The sequence below is a fragment of the Chamaea fasciata genome, unplaced genomic scaffold, assembly GCF_029207755.1.
Source record: "Chamaea fasciata isolate MVZ Bird 193981 ecotype frontalis unplaced genomic scaffold, bChaFas1.0.hap1 SCAF_11, whole genome shotgun sequence".
In the NCBI taxonomy this organism is placed as follows: Eukaryota; Metazoa; Chordata; class Aves; order Passeriformes; family Sylviidae; genus Chamaea; species Chamaea fasciata.
In genome coordinates this window covers 12,178,185-12,198,472 of record NW_027094096.1, presented here as the reverse complement: position 1 = coordinate 12,198,472, position 20,288 = coordinate 12,178,185, and the positions used below count along the sequence as shown (strand labels likewise).

General features: G+C 38.5%; 1 protein-coding gene across 8 annotated transcripts in view; it reads right to left on the bottom strand.

The window, feature by feature from the left end:
- Positions 1–204: 204 nt before the first annotated feature.
- U2SURP (U2 snRNP associated SURP domain containing) overlaps positions 205–20,288 on the bottom strand; it is a 41,403-nt gene continuing 21,319 nt past the window's right edge. For 7 of the 8 annotated variants that reach the window (XM_066193271.1, XM_066193272.1, XM_066193274.1 and 4 more), the window contains 14 exons: positions 19,507–19,573; positions 19,252–19,415; positions 17,998–18,160; positions 17,431–17,510; positions 16,299–16,386; positions 14,570–14,692; positions 13,500–13,656; positions 13,069–13,164; positions 12,412–12,478; positions 11,255–11,417; positions 3,526–3,636; positions 2,926–3,044; positions 1,974–2,150; positions 205–722 (listed from right to left, as the gene is read on the bottom strand). In XM_066193271.1, coding sequence (XP_066049368.1) covers positions 584–722; positions 1,974–2,150; positions 2,926–3,044; positions 3,526–3,636; positions 11,255–11,417; positions 12,412–12,478; positions 13,069–13,164; positions 13,500–13,656; positions 14,570–14,692; positions 16,299–16,386; positions 17,431–17,510; positions 17,998–18,160; positions 19,252–19,415; positions 19,507–19,573 — 1,714 coding nt within the window. In that variant the 3' untranslated portion in view covers positions 205–583. The remainder of the gene's footprint in view (positions 723–1,973; positions 2,151–2,925; positions 3,045–3,525; positions 3,637–11,254; positions 11,418–12,411; positions 12,479–13,068; positions 13,165–13,499; positions 13,657–14,569; positions 14,693–16,298; positions 16,387–17,430; positions 17,511–17,997; positions 18,161–19,251; positions 19,416–19,506; positions 19,574–20,288) is intronic. The other variant, XM_066193277.1, reaches the window with a different exon arrangement.

Below are 20,288 nucleotides of genomic sequence, written 5' to 3'. Positions count from 1 at the left end.
AGTAAAATCTCACAGCAGGAAGAAACCCCATCCACTGGATTCAGAAGGTGCCTTTATCTGGACAGTGAAACCAGTGAGAACAGGAACAGCCACACTGCACTGAACCATCCAGCACCACAGTCTGTCTGAAATACACAGTACTTCCAAACAAACTCTGCACTCCCTTAGGGATCTGGATCACCAGTGGGGCAAGAAAACAACATCTTCATTTTCTGTTCAGATTTTATTTGAAATCTAATTCAAATTGTCAAAGCTACAAAAAGGGGGAACATTTGGGTTATTTCTGCTATGTCACAACATTCTAAAAACAAAATATCACTACTGCCAGCAGATCAGTTACACACATTTCTGATGAAACTTCTAAACACAAAAATGTTTCTTTTGGGAAATAGTCACAATGAAGATATTTTGTACAATATAAAACAATGACAGGTCTACAGATGCTGATACTTATGAGAATACACGTGCATTCACAAAAAAAAAAAAATCAGGAATGCTTTTTTGTTTTTAAACAGACTGTTCAGGCACAAAAACAAAACTGCATTTCCAGTAAGTGACAGCATCATAAAAAATATTAACATTGTCAGTGTTTGCTTTTCTTTGACTTCTTGTGAGATCTGTGAGGAGAACGGGACTGAGACCTGGATTTTTTCCCTGACTTCTTAGGGGATCTGGATCGTGATCTTCTTGATCTTTTGGGTGTCCTGGACCCAGATGGCGACCTGCAAAAAACCAAAGTTCTATGTCAAATACTAATAGATAAAAACACCTTTTCCTGAAGTTATTTGTATTCATTTATTGAGCCAAACGACGTAGAAAATATTTTCCTTAATAACAAAAGTAACAGGATGGTATCTTGCTTTTGAGAAAAAGGCCACTTTTGCATTATAAAGTTTTGAGAGTATTTTAATGTAACTTTAGTGCTTAGAATCCACATGAAAAAATACCACACTCATGTCCTTAAACCCACATCGGGAATTCCCAGCCTTTCACATAAGCCTCAACCAGCTTAACTCTTGTATGAATTGCAGCCTATGTCCATACAAAAATGAAAAATGATGCTCAACTGTGTTATAGTGAAACACTTTTGATTCTCATCAAACATTCAGATTGCGATGCAACCCCACAGAAAAAAAAGGGACACTGAATATATGTACTGTCATCTAACACACACCTAAAATATTGATCTAATATAATGAAAACTTAATGAGCATCATATTAACTCTAAAAAAAGTCTCAACTATTTTTCTACTTTTATTTGAAATCTTTATTTACAAAAGCACAAGAATACTGTAGTTTTGTGCTACGGTTTTTTCAACACCAACAAAGGAGTTTTCCTCAGCCTGACTGAGGAATTTTATATCAGTAAGATATTCTATACTTCTAAAAGAAGTGGAAGGTGAGCTTTCAAGTTACAGCACCATTAGCAGAATAATAAAATTTCACCTCAAATTTAACATTAACTAAAGACAAATATTTGTGTCAGAGAGGAGGTTAGGAAATACCTAGTTTGGAAACAAAACCCCATAAGCAGTATCCAATTTCTTTTTTCCTTAAAAAACAAACTATAGGAGTGAGTAGCTTCATGTAAGCAAATCATCAGTGAAAGGCTGCACGGTCACTGTAATTTGAGAGGTTCTATAGAGGGGCTACAGAAATTTTAGAAGGACTACAGAAGACTTATCCTTTGAAAATAAAAAGCTAAGAAAGATGCAAGGTGCTCTAGTTTAAAGCAGCATTTCTTCAAATCACCAGTAAACAGGTAAACAAAACCACAGCAGAGCAGAGTCTGGAGCTATCGGGGCAGGAGGCTGCGTGCACTTCCATCCTCAGTGCCCATAGGAATTAATGAGGAATTTGCACTGTGGGAGAAAGTACTTGAGCATCAAATGCGCTCTGCTGAAACACCCCCGCCCCAAACCCCAGCCAAACACACCCATCGGCTCCCTGAACCAGAGAAGATACCAGCTCACCTTTTGCCTTTTTTACTGACATCTCTGGGAGAATCTTTGTGTGAGGAGCGGGAGCGGGAGCTCTCCTTGTGGGAGCGCTCGGAGCGCTCAGAGCGTTCCGATTTGGGCGAGGGCGACTTGGCTCGGCGGCTGCCGCTGCTGCGGGACGGGCTGGGGGAAGCGCTGTGCCGCCTTTTCCTGCCCACGGCAGCCACGCACACGGGGAGGGAAAAGGCACAGTAAGAACAGCTGCTCCATTCTGCAGGGATTTGCTTTAGCCAATGGCATGCCCAGTTATTTTTAAGTAATTAAGATATTGTAGGCTTTTTGTTATTGAAACAAAAAATCGAGCTGAACGCGTGCAACAGATTTTCTCTGCTTGGAAAAAATTAAGGCCTGTGAGTCATTTGGTAGTGTAAACACATTCTGTCACAGGTCCCTGAAAAGCAAGGCCTTTTACCATAGCTACACTGAGAACCATGGCAGAGTTTGCCTATGCAAGCATCAGAAGATTAGCGTCCAATCAGCTACCCCAAACCCAGGGCTCAAAGGGTCTGCACTATGAGATGAGTAACACGGAAACCACTGCCTATCATTTGTGGTCTGTCCTCAGAAGAGTGTTCTGACTGAGGCACTGCAGGCAATTCACTGCTACAAGACAGTTAACCCCGTTTGCAACTGGTAATCATTTTAGCATGCTTCCCCAGAGCATAAATGCGCCAAAGGGCAACTCTGCTCAAAGGGAAGTAGTGCCTCACTTGGGGTAGGGCAAAAATGACAATTCCGTTAACATTTTGCAACATGTTTTCATAGCCAAAGCATGGGTTTTGTTGGTTTTTTGTTCTGATGGGTGGTCTTGTGTTTTTCTTTTAAAATCAGATGTGTGATTCAAGGTAATTTCAAGGCTGCCACTGCCTACAAAGATACCGTGAGGGTTTTCCTCCCATCCACTTTAGTCCAAGGAGAGCCATACCTCTCTTTTCGTGTTGGTGTACATTCCTCTTTTTCCTTCTTATCTTTGGACCTGGTCTCAGACTTTTCCTTGTCCTTTTTGTCTCTGTCCCGTTCTCTTTCCATCTCTTTTTCTTTTTCCTAGATTATTAGAAGCATCATGATTTCAGATAAGGTGTGAATAATTATTAGAGGCAATCAAGCTAATGACAAACAGCATAAAAGCAGTGAGCACCGATGGGACACAGTACATGATCTGAACTAATGGTCACACCCTCCCAGCTCTTCAGCCCTTTGCTCTTGCTTAGGACACAGCACAAACATTCACAGTAACACAAACTAACAAAAACATGAGGGGTATCACCCTCAGTGAGAAAACCTGAGTATCTAACTGGAAATGAACAGTCTTTACACACTGTGATACCCAGCTGTACAGTGGGAAACGCGACAGGATTTGGATTAAAAAAGGAGATTTATCTGTTCTGCAGAAAGCACTTAGACATGCAGTTTGACAGTATTTTAACAAGAACCATGTGTTGTTATGTTTAAGCCACCTTACATTCAATAAACTCAATAAAAGCCTATCACAAAATCAGAGGCAAACATAAAGAACAGTTCTTACCCTCTGGAGCAGCTTGTCTCTATAGTGTTCAACTTGTTCCTGAAAACTCTGGCCTGGCTTCTTGGGTCTTTTCCCAGATTCTAACTCATCCTGAAACTTCATCACCTTAAGCTGTGAAAATAATACTGACCATTAGATTATTTGACTTATTATTACACAGTTAGGCAGGTGGCTGAGAATGAAATTTCCATGATGAATGATCTGCGTTCTTCATTCCTTCTATACAAGCTTGTGCACAGATACTAAATTTATTTAAACTGGATCTAAGTAACAAAACCACACTCACCTGCAGGCACCTGCAGTTGTTTACAGACACAGTGAGAACTAAAAATAGAGGGAATTTTTTTCTGTTATTCTACTAAATTCTGTTTCCATCATTAGTACACTGCAACCTTGTATTTCTTGGGTCATTATCTGTTTTTTTCTTTCAAAATGAAATCATTTACTGCAGGTGTCAATATATTCTTTCAACTTCTCATCTACTTTAAAGTTTCCTTTGGAAACTGCCTTTTTTCCATTTAACCCTGAATGTTAAAATCAAATGACTGACATAATTAGGACATAAAACAATGCTCCTCCTCTTCAGGGCTGTTTGCACAAAGTGGCTGATTTGAAAGAACTGATTTTTACTAACATAATACTTTTTCATGTGCTAACAAGCTTAGCAACTGAATTCAGTTCCCAAGTGCTGCTAAATGTAACACTAAATTTGCTTCAGTATCCCAGACAGAGTCAAAAAGTTAAGCAAATGTCAGAATTTCTCCATGTGTTGGAGTTTTTTTGTGGGTTGTTTTTCGTTTATTTGTTTGGGTTTTTTGGTCTAGATGAACTAAAACATTCTCCAAGTTGATTCACATCATGAAACTTCACCCACATCTCTTATCATCTGTTATTTCTTTATTCCCAGTGACATGTCCTTGTACAAACAATAATTCCTTTTTTTTTGGAGGAGAAGGTATCTCTTTTTTGGGGAAGGAGGGAAGAGCTTGGTAATAATTCAGGTTGTATTTGTCAGTCCTCGTCCAAATGTTCATGCTCTGACCCTCCTGCACATCCTGTTCCAACACCAACATTCTTTATATGAGTAGTTTTATTCAGTGCTTGAGCTTTTATTTCCAGCAAACACACTATGTTGTTTTATCTTTAAAAATATTTAATTCTTCCACACTGGAAACATACAAAGGAAAATACTTTGCAATCGTGTCCATTTTGATTATTTGAAAGGATTCCTACTCTCCAGGTCCTCAATTCCCTAATATGAAGTAGTCACAATATCAAACTCTACAGGGTTTTTCTTCCCTCTCAAAAATCCAGCAGACTGGATCTAATCAGCCCTTCCAATCACTGACAGAAAGGAAAGGTATCACAAAAACACACTAATCACAAGTATGTTAAGAAACATAAAACCCAAGCAAGGATAAAACTATTTTGAATAAGATCCCCTTTCCCTTCAGTTACAGAACTTATGCCAACACCACATTTTTCATTTTAGTCTCAAATATAAGGGAACAACTTGCTTTGGGGGAGAAAGAAATAAAATTTTTAAAAAGCACTGTTATCTCACACCACAGTAAATTTCTGTCAACTGTTCTACTTTCCTCCCTCACTTACAGAGCCTGCTCTACCTGCAGTTGTGCATTTTTTCTGACAATTCAGCCAATGGAAAACTGTCATTATCATTTGTAACATACCACCTTCTATAAAGGAATGTTTTTCTTCCTCCACTTTAAAAACAGAGTTTCAAAGGCAGAAATACCTTTTGGAACCATATACTCAGTGTAACTGTCCCACCTGTTCTGCCATGAAATCAGGATAGCATTCCCTACCATCACATAAACTCCAGGTCAGCAGCTGCTCAGCACCTTCAGTACCAAAGAGGAGGAATATAGAGGATGCTCAGCTGATCCAGGAAGCCTCTTAGGCTGTCGTGGCATGAATATGCCCATAAGACTTTGTTTTCCCAACTAAATAACCCATATAATTTAAAAAACAAAACAGAAACAAAACCCCAAAGCAATAAAGTCCACAAAAACTCTCCATCCTCATGTGGTTTTTTACATTTTTAGCCAACAAAGCTGTGACAGTCTCTGTTTAACCATATTTTGAAAGCAAGGAAGCCTTTGAATATAGTCCAAAGTAACCTAAGATGAAAATAAACTAGGAATCCAAACAACAGGGTTCACCTGATTTAACAAGCTAAATAGATGGGTAAAAAATGCTGACATGCATGGCGTATAACACACTGTCGGCAGTAAGTTTAAAATGGCAAAAGGATTATTTGCATGTAGCTTCTCCAGAAACTGTGGCTGGAGTGGGGGGCTGAAAGTGGTCATTAGCAGGCGCCTTGAAAAGGGAGAAAATAGGACAGGCTACCCTGTGGTAACATCTCACTCAACACCTCCCCAGACTCCAGCCATGGCAGGGTTATGAGGTTTCCTGAGACAGCTGTGGTCTTTTACCACATAGATGGATGTCTCCTCCACACAATTGCCGTATCTCCCTTTGAACCCATGCAAACAGACTTCTTTTAAAAGATGCTGTGGGCAGAGGAAATGAGTACACTCCCTGGAAAGGTGACCAAGTGTTACAAAGTTCTGAGATGGTATCAACAGCTCACTACAGAGTGATCAGGCTCTTCCATCCCTTCCTGCACTCCAGGCAAAGGGTCCCCCCTTCCACCCTTCCCTTGCACCAACTGCAGTGTCTGGCTGAGCCTTCCATACACCAGAAGCTCACCCTCTTCCCCAGTTCAATTTTCCCTCCCTTAGTGAGATGTATTGGGTCAGAGGAAAGTGTCAGCAACTCACAGGATCAGGATGGTTCCTCACCCTGCAGAGGTGAGCAGTTAGTCAGATCAGTTCATCCTACACGTTAAGGTAGAGAAGCTTTTGCTATTTGCTCTCCTCCATCACTACTGTAACTGTGTTTTTTAAGAAAGTTCCAAAGGCCACAAAAGAATTCTCTAAAATTTCTGACCACTCAGAATTACTATCTGAACTTAGATGCTTGCTCAAGCCTTTCACTGCTCACTGTACACTGGCCATAGTGAACGCTCTTCTCACCATCTCTCCATGCAGAGTATGGGATGCTCATATTCCTATCACACTGTTCAAGATACTCTCCCAGGAGAAAAAGATCCTTAATACTTAGGCTTAAATCTGCATAAACATCTAATTGATTAATTTTGTAAGCATTTCACTTTGTAAACCTGCATTGAGAATGAAGAAATACATCCTCACTGCATTGGTTATTCTTCAACCATTCTTGTTCAACAGACAAGAACTGGTAAGCCCGTTCATTTTCAGGAATAAATACATCAACTTTTATCTAGACTATCCCTGAAGTCAGTAATACTCATTATAAAATGGAAGAGGAAAATGTTTCAAATCCCTGTGTCAAAACTTTGCAATACTAATTCCTTAGACAGAGCAGTTTCCCAGAGCAGAGCTCCCAGTTCAGAGACTGAAATGCAGAAGTGTCAGATGTCACTGGAGCTGCTGTGAGCAATCCCGATGTATATGCTGCACTGCAGGATCACACTTCTCACTAACGAGGAGCTCTTTCCCATGAGCTCAAGACCAACACTCCACAGCCTAACTCCTGTCCATTGGTTCTCATCTGGAGCCTTCCCCCCTCTCTCCTTGAACCCATCTGAGGAGCATTTAAAGGGTTCAGCCTTAGCTAGAAGCTGAGGCCTTGATTACAGCCCACCCAGGGAGCAAGCAAGCCAAAGGAACTGGGAACGTTCTGCTACCATGGCTCAGGGAAACCAGACTGCTCCAAACCAAAGCTCTGCTTTTTCCATTTAGATACCAACAGGTGTGCTGTCAGCAGCCTCCCTCACTTAAAACTGCTCTGCTTCCAAAAACTGTTGTTTTCTAATCTTCTGCTGATACTGAGTCCATGCACAGGGTCTTCAGTGCAAAAAGGTTTTTTCACAAGAGGCTACTCCACAGTTACACAGCCTCTGAACTTAAAGCGGCCATGTTCAAACATAACTAATTTGAGATAAATCAGCTGTATGCTACATATTAGGATGAACAAGGAAGCTAATCACCACACACTTGATGGAATATAGGAATTTCTGCTTGGTAAGTAATGTAAGCACTCCAATGTAGACTGATTAGAGACAGTACAGACATCCAAACAGACTAAAGTGTTTTGGTTTTCTTTAGAACAGTCTTGCCCCAACAATGGCTGTCACAAGTCCTAGATTTGGCCAGAAGCAGAGCAAAATATTTCTTTGAAAGCTTGATTTTTCCAGCAAATCTATGAGCAGTGGAATCTCTGCAGCTACAATATTATCAACAACAGATGACAGATATACTGACATACACATGTGAAATATCTCTTCTTCCACAGACCCCTCTGGCACGCTCCATCACATTCACAGGTTGCCAAGTGTTGTGGAGCTAAGCAATTCCTTGCTTTTGGCTTTGTGTAAAATAGAAATAGAGTCAAAGACTTAGACCAGAATCTTCTGAGTAGTCATCACCTTCAAAGAAACAACTGCTATAAATAGTGAAACTATTGGTTAAGTAAAAGCCAATTTGTCTCATCTGTTATTATTAAGCCCCAATCAGTAGGATATTCAATAGGGTGTCTTTATGCCATTTTGCAGCAGCCTCAAATGAGCCAGCTACAGAAACCACCACAGACTACAAAAACCAAAGGGTTTTATTTTGTTCTAGTGATGATTACAGCAACTCCTGTGACCTGACAAACAAATACTCAACAGCTGAGTATTCTGCACACAAAGCAACATAACCCAGAGAAAGAAATAACAGAAACTGTATGGAACTTCTTGACAAAGGTAACCACCTGTCCTTTGTGACATCCAGGAAAATCTCCTTGGCTCTTGGTAGAACAATAAATTGGACTTTCAGTACTGTGAAGGGGCAGGGGGTGTTTGGTGTGGAGTATCTGTGCAGGGGGCAGGGAGGCACTGACAGAGCACAGGCACAGGATCGTGTAACAGGATCCAACCCTGCCCTCCTGCAGCTGGGGGGATCAGCAGAAAGACTCAGCATGAACCCCCTCCCCACCCCTGGTCTCCTGCCTCAGTCATACTCTCCTTTGAGGTCTCAGGTGGCCAACATGAAGCTGAGTAAAGGACTAAAATCCTGTTTAACCCTTTTGGAAGCACTGATATGTCTGGATTTGTGATGAGCCTGCAGCTGCAGATGAAGCCTGTGCTGTGCTTTTTTGTTTGGAGTAGGATTATCAAAATTTGTGCAGCAAGGTGAAGGCAGAAGTAAGATACCCTAGAGAAAGGTCCAAAGAGGACTACGCTGCTTCATTTTGTCTGTGAGTTTATCTACACTCTAAGGGACACTTAATGAACAATTTAAATAATAAAATTCCTATTTTTCTTCCACTTTATAGCACTAAGGTCTCTTTACAAAGAGGAATACACCTTTTTTTTTCAGATGTTCCAGGGGGGAAAAAAGACACACAAAGCACCATAAAGACAACTCTGAAATTTGATTTATACTATAAAGCAAAGTGCCAGTCTTTCCACACGTAAAAAAAACAGTTAAGAAATCACTGTTCTTCAGTGTTACAGGAAAGGCTCTGCTCCTGCTAAGTTCTGGAAAGAACTGACACTTCGGAAGGATTAACAGGGGCATGAGGGAAGCAAACAAAAGGTTACTAACTTGCCTCCTCTGATGGCACCAGTCTGATGCCGGAGGCCAAAGTTTGTTTCTTACTTCACTTTCTCCTTCCAGCTAACAAGCTTAATTTACTAACTGTGCCAAGAGAAAGAATTGTTGCTTTATTAATGAATTTCCAAAAAATGCATGAAAAAATGCTTTTCAGCTTCCCTGGCAGTCACTGTGTAGACTGTGTAGCTAGAGATTTAGACTTCACCTTTTTTTTTTTGCCAAATATTTTACAGAACATTTTTTACAGTGCATTTAGATGGCACAATTGTTCAAGGTGGTAATTGGTTGTTTTTTTCCTCAGCTCCTTTCCTCAAATTTAATAATGGATGGGGGCTTTGGCAAGGATTGGGTACACACTAAGAAGAAACCATGAGCGTGAATGCTCTGAAGTACAGGGAGTACTTTCCTGTCAATGACAAACTTGAGGAAAATTTTAAGTACTCCTACATAGCGTCTGAAATGTTCTCAAAAGAAAAAAAAGATTTTCTCCTGACAATTCCAAAAGTCTAAAACCAAAATGGTAATTTACTTACCAAAAAGAATAAAATGTAAGCATGCACTTGAAAAACTCAAATATTTGCCACCTAAAACTTTTACTGACAGAATACACTGATGAAAGAACTTAAAACACTTGTGCAGTGTAAAACTAACAATGGTTAAAGCAAATCACTGCCTAATCTGCCTCCACAACTGCCAAGATAATGTCTGTAAAACAGATACTCACTCTGAAAGGAGCTCTTTCCATAACCGCTACAATCAGTATTACAATCAACATGAAAATTAGTTTCACTTGTACTTTCATTAGTTGAACATCAAGTATTTTCTACAAAAATACTGCCACCATGAGTCAGGTCAGACATAAATCCCTTCCAGCTTCTCACATTCAGAATTTATTCACTTAATATGGCTGCATATCATGAACTTTCAAACTGCTGTGCAAAGCAAGAGATTTCTAAGTGCTTAGTGAGAGTCTATTAATTTAAATAAAATCTGAATAGTTAAAAGGAGGCATATTTAAGAGAAACAACATTTGTGACATTTTAAAATATTATAGGCTGAACATATTAGAAAAATATTACAGAGCTGTACTAATGTCTGATTTTAGCTAACTACCACAGTATAGTATGAACAGGTAGGCAGCCACAACTCCACCTTCAAAACATCACCCAGGTTATAACCTCTCATTTGGAGATGCTACAACTGCAATAAGCATTTAGCAACTTCTTAGTATCATTTTAGTGCACTGAAGAGAAGCTGCAAGAATTCTGGTGTTCAGTGTCCCCTGGGTTTGAATACTGAATACAAGCCAGGAAGTCACATACATTTTTAAACCTGATTTTACATGGCAGCATGTCAGAAAGGCTCCACTACTACACAAAGCTGGTGCTAAATTCCAGTTCTGGTTACCTTCTCAGTCAAGCACAAGCTCAGAAGCCAGAACAAAGCCATAACAACCTCTGCTGATCAAGTTTAACGGCTACACCAACACCTGTGCTTGAAGAAAGGAGAGAAGAACCAGGGAGCCCTATGAACTGAACACAGGGCTTCAATTAAAATACCTCTAATTCCACAACTGTGTGGGATTAGTTCTGTCTACTTCTTTGTTTGATGGCTGAGACAGTGAAAATAGACACTGTTAAATGCAATAAAATAGACACTTCAAGACAAGAAACAGAAAACAAGAAAGGTAGAGGTCTAAAGCTACATCCAAAAGTTAATCGCAAAAGTTCATTAGCCAAAGGGAGGAAAGTGTAAGGGCACCCAAGCAATCTAAAGCTACAGTGGCACTGAAACAGAGCACTGAAAAGGAACAGACATTCTCAACATGCAATATGCCCTATTTTTCATTTCTTCCTCCATTATTTTAAATGTCAAAACCAGGCAAGGTAAGGGTGTGCATGAATAAACCTTTACAAAAATACACCAGACTACAACAAAACCCCACTATATAACAGGACTATAATTATTTCAGTAAAAATAACTCTGAATTGTACATAGAGAAATCTGGATGGGCTGAAGACTGAAAAGGTACAGAAGGGTGGCACAAAACACCCCGTGCTCACCTCTATCTCTCGGAGTTTGGCACGCTTCTCTTCACTCATTTCTGAATATTTGACTGATGACTTGGATTCAGGCATTTCCTCTTTAATAGGATTGGAATACATGTGTTGTTCTTCTGACTTAGAACTCTGTGTGTCTTCTTCATCTTCACTTTCTTCTTCTTGACTTTACAGAAAACATACAGAATTAACTAAGATGTCACAGATATCTTAAGTACACATGAAATGCACTATTTCTCTTAGTTTCTATGATTACTAGTTTTGAAATCTGTTAAGTTAGATTATGTAAGTCTGCAGCTACAAATTAGTCTCCATCTGAGAGACAAATCTTTCTCATTTAATTAAACTGTTAGTTTTTATTACTCACACAATTTACACTTTTCATAGAAACAGAGTCCAGAAGAAATCATTAAATTTACAGTCATCAAATACAGATCTACCTCAGCTGCAAAAGGAAACCCACTCCCTCAGCAGAACCTCAAAGTGCTGTAATGGTGCTTTTCAGGTATATTAAGTTTAACAGAAGAACAATATTTACTAGTTTTGCTCTTGGAAGCAAAAGAGGTAGCTGCATCTGAGAGGTGGCAGATACCCAAAATTTTATTTTTATTCCCAGGCTGACCACTAGAGTGCTGCAGGATGCCATGGAATGCAGGAAGTATTTACAGCATTAACTGAAAGATTAATTCAACTCTGAGCTGCCTGAAGAGCAAAAAGACAACTCAAAACCAACTTCTGCTGGCATGGAGCCTATCAGCATCCAATGAAACACCCCAGAACATGACTCACTGTGCTTTTTTCAGCAGCAGAAGGCAGAGGTTTAGATTCATTCATATATACCTGACAGCAACATTTCCATACTACTACCTTAGCTCTTACTATTTGACACTGAATTCTCAAATCAGCATAAATTCAAAGATTATAGTTAACAACTCTACCAAAAAATCTAACCCATCATGTTAGAAAAAAAAAATCATGGAGGCTGAAAGCATGCTGTACTAAAATCCTGAGTTTTCACCACTTTCTTATTTTCCTACTTTCAAAGTTTCATTTTTGTTCTACTCATGTAATAACATATCTATCTCATAAGGAGTTCCAAAGACACTGAACCGTAGATACATAAAAGAATTATGCTTTCATTAGAATGAAAAAGTATTTACTTTTGAATTTCCTCCTCCTCAGATTCTTCATGTTGGTCAAAAAGCTCCCACTTAGAAGTAGTAACAGCTAGAAGAGACAGTAGGATAATTTCAACAACAAAAAAACCTACCACTTAATCAGAAAATTAGCATATGTAATATAATTATAGTGAGATATATATACATATAAAAATATATACTCAGTATATAACATATGATAAGAATTACGATGTGGTAAAATTTACCAGCATACATACCAACATTAAGAAATATTCTAACCAGCCCATTATCAGAATATTTACTATTCACAGAGCTATTCACTCACACTACATTTCACATTGCAGTAAAGCCTTCAAAAGCAGAAAAGTATCTGTCAGTTTGTAAAACAATATATTTCAAGCCAAGAGTTAAAAAGACTGCCAGCCACATACCCAGGTTGTTTGGGTTTTTTTGCTGTTTTCAGTATTTATTCTTCATAAACTGGAAATTACTTTTAAAGGTTGATAGGTTATTGAAGTAGAATAACCATAACGGAATACACTGTTTTCCTTTTCGGTTAAAAATTCAGTGAACAAGTTCCAACAGAAAATGCTGATCTGTTACAATATGAATCCTATTAGCATTTTAGCACAGATCAGCTGAAAATAACCATTACATAAAGATACTTTCAGAACTAACCTTGAGCTTCCAGTTCCGATTCATCCACTGCTTCCCACTTCGAAGGGGCAACTTTAAATATAGGCTCATTCTTTTTTGAGTCTTCAGTTGTATCCACTGTGGAGACAGACACAGAAAAATAACTTACAAAGCTCTTCAGAAGCTGAAACCAAAAAGTACTAAGGTAACAGTCAGAATAATGAAATAGATTATACAATCTTAATATTTACGAAGTAAAGCAACCAGGGTTTAGATCCTGACATGTGTAACATGGGAAGACACCTCCTGTGTTTCTGAAGCAACTACTATCTAAAGACAGTAAAGCATATTGAAATTAATCACATTTTACAAAGCTACATGCCAGATCAATTCTAGGCTGCATTTCTAAAAACTACCCAGGAAGAAAAGATCAAAGATTGAAGATTCAAATTGGAAGTTGAAACATTTCGTACAAGGAACTCCATCAAGATCATCATCCAGCGATTTAATTGGGACTCCATCCAGATCATCAATAGGAGCAGCATCAATAGGAATTCCATCCACGTCTTCCAGTGGAGCACCATCAAGCTCTTCCTCAATGGGAGCACCATCAAGATCATCCGGTACTTCCTGAAAGCAAATAGTATGTCATTATTTCAAGTACAAATCTACATTGCTTTTCTTTACTGCTCCAATTATCAAATAATTTCTTTTTAAAGAAGCACTTTTATAAATACCAAAACCTCAAAAAATCTACTTCAACAATTTTTACCAGCAATTTTAGTTGCTTATTGTTGAAGAAATAACACAACAGTATCTTCCTATAAAAAATTATAGGCAAGAACTTGGAATGTGTCCACAATGTACTGGAAGCTTTCCAATACCTATATTCAAAAGAAGAGCTATTAAGTTGAGGTTTAGCTCAAAGTCAGTAAATTAGAGTCAGATAAATCATACTTCCTTGATATGAAAGTTTACCCATGACCAATAAAATGAACAACTGACAAAAACGGACTATTTAGCAGGAACACCAACTTAAGGAACACACAAATTATAAATACAGCTGTGTATTCTAACTTGTTAGATACATGCACTGTCCTTCATATGTGTGTGTTCACCCTGCTCTTCCACTCCGAGAAATCAGCTTTAGTTAAATTATACTGCAGGCCTCCCTCCCACTGCTCTGAAAGGCATCTTTGCACACAGTTACAACGCCTGAAATTCCACTCAGAATTCAGAGACAGGTATTACAGAGTATTTCCAGCACAAAGGAAGTTCAGTGATTCTGTGCTAGTCTGCTATGAAACAACTTTCACAATGTAACTCCACCACACCACCTATTCTGCAAGCAAGAAACTCATGAACAGAATAAACAGTATTTGCTTTTGAAAATACGTTACACCTCTATTTAGGAGCAAGGACTTGGAAGAAAGAGAGGTTTATTCACCCCAAAAGAGAGAGCAAAATAATCCTTGCCAACCCTATTTTATATTAACACATTTTTCCCCTGCCATCTGAGAGCATCACTCCTGAGGTCACTTACCTCTGTTTCTTTATCTTCCATGATATTTACAAGTCCCAAGAAAATATTCTGTAGTTTGATCAGAAATGGTTCTGGATAGATTGCCCAGTCTTCCCATGCTCGGAAGCATGTCATCACCCGTTGCTAGAAGCAAGAGGAAAAAATAAATGCTAAAACATTTGTACGGAGAAATTTAATGTGATGGGAAATAAACCACATAGAACTACTACTGCAGACAACTATTTTCAAGTAGTTTCGTACTGAAGTATATTACAATGGTACCATGCTGGGCAAGACTAGTAATTTTACAAAAATACGTATATAGGAACTACATTTTAAGAAATCTCACTTGGGTTTCATTTTCCCTTTAAATTCTTATTACATTATCCATTTTGGCTGTTGCCAGTTCTCCCCTGAGAGTAAATTTTATTCTGCTCCAATGTTCGAAGCAGGTGCCTCTACCAAATCTAAGAGAAAATATCTCTTTGTAAAATAAAATAACTAAAAATTAACATTGGCTTATACGTATTATTGAACTAGAATTGTGCTCCTACTTTCATTTTGTTCAGCCTGCAGAAGAGAAGGCTCTGGGAAGACCTTAGAGCCCCTTCCAGCACCCAAAGGGACTAAAAGAAAGCTGGAAAAGGATTTCTTACAAGAGCAGGTAGTGATAGGACAAGGGGGGAATGGCTTTAAGCAGAAAGAGGGTTGGTTTAGATTAGCTATTATCATGAAACTCTTCAGTGTGAAGGTGCTGAGGCAATAGCACAGGTTGCCCAGAGAAGCTGTGGCTTCCCCAGCCCTGGAAGTGTCCAAGGCCAGGCTGGATGGAGTTCTGAGCAATATGGGATAGTGAAAGGTGTCCCTGCCCATGGCAGCAGGCTGGAACAGATGATCTTTAAGGTCCCTTCCAAACCAAGTAATTTTATCATTTTTCTTTTTAAAAAGCCTATTTGAAAGGTGTATTGAAAAGATGTGTTTCAGTTCAAGTTTGACACACTAAATTTAACTGAAGAAGCAGATATATTTAAAAAATCTGTCTCTCTTTATCATATAATTTAACTAAGTTTTAAAATAGCAGGTAACTAAAATTGATTCTCAATCCAGACCAACTGAGAGCAGAAGAAGGATAACCAGGATGAAAATCTTAATACACACCAACTAACTACTCTGTAAGCTTTGTATTTAAAGCTTCTGACTGAAAAACAAGAAGAAAAAAGAAGTGCAGAGGCATCATGGAAACAGAAGGAAACAGGTTGAGCATGAGAAGCTGAGAGCATTTGACCTCAAAAATCACTCTCAAGTACCCATGGTCAGACTGCTTATCAGAACTCTAAAATAAAGCCTGACACAAAAAAAACCCATTTAGAAGTAACTTTATGCTGTTCTGCCCAGGAGCTTCTCTCCCACACCGAGCACTTAACACAAGTTCACTTCTGAAATTGAAAGACAGGTGGCCCAAGAACAGTAAGAAAGCTAGAAGGCTTTGTTTGCAATTCACGTAATAGATATATATCCTCACAACTGCACAACTGTACATCTACTGGTACACTTCAGCCGGCAAATCCTCATTTTCTTCCTTAATTTCAAGGCTATCCTTGCACAAGAGAAAAGGTTTTTTAGATTATTCTTTTTAAAGCCTAAATAGGGACCTTGATGTCTAAACCACCTATCATAGTATGCAATCTCTTGTGCAGGAACATCTATTTATGTGACTTCTATGTCATGTAAATAACAATGAAATACATACCTTGAAATTTTCAGACTGTAAATGGCCTTGTATTGTACGGTAAGTAGCATTGAGATCAGAGAATATCTGACATAATTTTGTTTCAAAACTAGAATTAAACATATACATTTCTTTAGTTAAACTTCATAATATATGTTTTCTGGACATACATAATTCATGAAAATACCTGGGACATAGGACTCAAAAGCACAAGGTTCTGATCCTTACAGTAGCTATGAACTGAACTATAAAGCAAGTATGATTACTATATATTAAATCACCTTGGACAACAACAGAACTGTGAAGGGAGATCTTCACATCTGCTGCAGTCTCTTTATACACCCTGGAAAGATTGGAGGACGATAAAAGGAGTTTTACAACCTTAAATAGAATGAAAGAGTTGTCTCAAAATTCAATCTGTATTTTAAAAAAATTCTTAAGTTATACTTGTATTTTAATTTATTCAGTGAGGCCCTCAATGAAAGCACAGTGAGCAACAGCTGCCCAGCTTCCCTTGAGCTTCTCACGATGTGCAAAAAATAAACCAGGACAACACAGACACACTGCAACAAGAAACATCAATTGCAATCACTAGTTTTGTAACATGCTGAGTATTTCCCACCATGCTGCCCTAACATAAGAGGGACTCCAGGAACTAGACACAAACATTTAATATGACAAAGATACTGTCCCTTGGACATTTTTCCTAAATTCTCCTCAGCACCTCAGTAATAAAGTATGTAACATCCCCTTATACCTTATCCAGAGTTTATGGAAAGTTACACCTCCCCGCCCCATTTTAATAAAAATAAATATGCTTCAAAAATTTACTTCTTTGCTTGAACTATCTGCTACACCATATCTTGAGTATTATCTACAGGCTCTTTCTGTCAAGAGGCACATGAGGTACTCTCACCTTTATGCAGTTCCATGCAAGTGGTCCCTTGCATAGGGCACATACATTTTTTGCATTACCAACATGCTACATCTTACACATTTTCATGCAAACAGATACAAATACCATCAGTCTGTAACGGCAGTAGCACAGAAAAGTCTGGAATTTCCTACAGCCACACTTATCCAGAAATGTACATACAGAGATGAATACAAGAAAGCTTTTTTAACTGCCAATCATCTAAAATATTATACTTACAATTTTCTATAGTAGGAAGCATTGGCAACTTTAGCTGAGGAGTTGTATAACACATCCGACACCAGATACAATCTTGCGATCTACAATAAAAAACCATCAAATTAAGATAGCTCCAATTTAAATTCTCCTGAAAATAAAGGCGTTTTCACAGAAAGAATACGAGACAGTTTAAAGTACCTGGAAGTACCTAATTAGAATTAAGCGTAGGACAGCTACATTATTAATAAACATGTTAGAGAGGCAATTACCCCCTCTTATGCTATAGGGTACTAACTACTGTAACATTACCAGAGCATTACAAAGGAGAATCATGGCAATCCCATTTTAATTACCTCATTTGAACAGATCATTTCACTGTTTTCAATTTCACAATAAGCCAGAATATTATTTACAAGCAACTCCATAAAGAATAAAAAATATGTAACAAAATTCCATAGGAAGAGATCATACTTAAATACAAAACCTCAACACTACCTGAAACTTATGAAATAATGCCTGTAAATTACATGGATGTGCTGTTAAGTGAGCTCTTCCCCCAAAATACAAGATTATGGAAAACATCCACACCTTCTTAGGAAGAGGAGTCTTGAGGATGGACAATGACTCTGTAATGCAGTCCACAATTTCTTCAGCAGCTTCTGCATTATTTAGACAGAAAACCATTGCATCTCCGATGTCATTCTTCCGAGGTGTTAATCCACGAAGAATTTCCTCTAGTTTGTCCCTCTGCCTGAAATACCAGGAATTTTAATACTTTCAATATGAAATGAAAAGTACTTTTTCAAGTTTCCATTTAACAATGTTTTTTTGTTTTTCCATCCTTAGGACAAAAGCAATTTTCAATATTTTTAAATTTTTTTTTGCCTGAGCTCTTTCAGTGGTTCCTGAATTTGTGTGTCCATATTACATGAAGTGCAAAAAATTCTCAATCAAGTCCTGATTACATACAGAAATCAAGGAAAAATAGCTGAGAAATATCTAATTAAGCACATCAATTATCTTTCTGGATTTAGTTTAGGCCTAAACCAAATGGATAAATCTAAAGCGTGCAAGTCATTTCTGCTACAGAGTAAAAAAGACTAGATCCAGAAAGCTAGTAAATAAACAATTACTTCACATTTTCTCTGACCTCCATATGCAGAGAACATTTTTAAAAGAATCTCTTTTCGAGCCTTTGCAAAAGAAGGCATAAGAAACAAACTGTGTGTTAAAACCTACAGAAGCATGACTGGTGTGATAACTATGATCAGAAGAATTAAGGAAGGAAAAAAATTCCACGTTAGTAACATATTTGTAACAACAGCAGCAAAATTAGGAAAAGCAGGTCTCTACTTCCACTACCACAGCCATCCCCAGTACACTGACACTTCACAGCAAAGAACTCTGATGATCTCTCCCTGTTTATTGACAACTGTCCCCAACTTTAATTTCTGATGAACGGCATCAGAAAGTTTAAGATGACAACAGTTTAGTTTGTGAGGTCATAACAATGTTGAGAAAGATGCTTCATATATCCTCAGCTACAGACAGCAGCAGAAAATGGGGAACAACTCTCAACTTCCTAATCCCTTTCAAATTAAGGGTTAATAACAATTGGAATGAAAGGTTCAGTGATGACAAAGCTAACTAAATCAAGAAAGTATTTAGCAACAAGTATGATTAGAAGCACTGAGGTGAAGAGACACTTACTCATACACGTACACAATACTATGACAAGTACGACAAATTTATGGGATGGCACATTAGAACTACAAAAACCCAATGGGCAAAGGCAGCAGAGCAGCTATCAAGGCAGCACCATCAGTCAGTGGTGGTACATACTCTTCCTTAAGTGCACCCTTCTTGTTGGGTTCCTCCACAAACGCTTCCGTTTCTTGCTCCTCTGACATCCCATGTAGGTATGGATTCAATGGTGGTGGCCTCCAGAAGGATCCATTCTTGAACATACGGAAATCTTCTGTCCTCCACTTGGTTGGAGCATCCCCCTTTGGAAATTAAACCAGAAGTATTTTTACTTTGGTGTTATTTTACTTCACTATGCTTGAAGCTATGAATTATCACTAAAATTCTACTTGCCTGAAGAATTGAATAAAGCTTCCATCTATAATACACATGGGCTGGAGTCTGGTTTTCAAATAAAAACCTAAACAAAAGAGCAAAGAAAAGACACAAAGCATATTACAAATCTTGAACTGACACAAATTTAGAGGAAACAATTAGAAAAAAACCCAACAAAACCCTGTTCAGAATCCCACCCCAGCTGCAGAGTGAACACAATGAGCTAAAATCAGGCACACCCACAGCCAGGCAGAACATGTGAAACTGCTCCACACACTCATACGCACACACATGCAATCTGCAGAGAGCAGAGCTCCCCAAAGCCACAGCACTCCTCGGAACTCAAGAGCAGAACAAACAGGGTCAGAAAGAACACCTGTGCAACCTCACAGCAAAGCAAAAGAATCATCACTGCACAGAGTCACTACAGGAGCAACTGCAACCTCAGCACAAGTGATGCAGGAGCTTGCAGTTGCACAGTGAGGTGACTCATCAAATACTGAGTGACCTGAAGTTTTCTACCAGTAAATTGTCTGGCAGAACACTGGCAACATCTGACAGAGGATGTGAGGGACAATTTTTAATGGCATATTTTCTCACTTTGCATATAAAAATCGTAATGAAGCACTTCAAACTTACCGCAAATAAAACACTGCTAAAAGGTCATTTAGCACTTCCCTGAAAACCTTTTTTCAGAGACTGCACTTCACAAGAAATTTGGAAACTGGACCTTTTTTATTCTATTAATGACAAGTGCTAGAAGTTCTCAAAACTTCCCTTATGTCAGCTGTAGTTTAGGG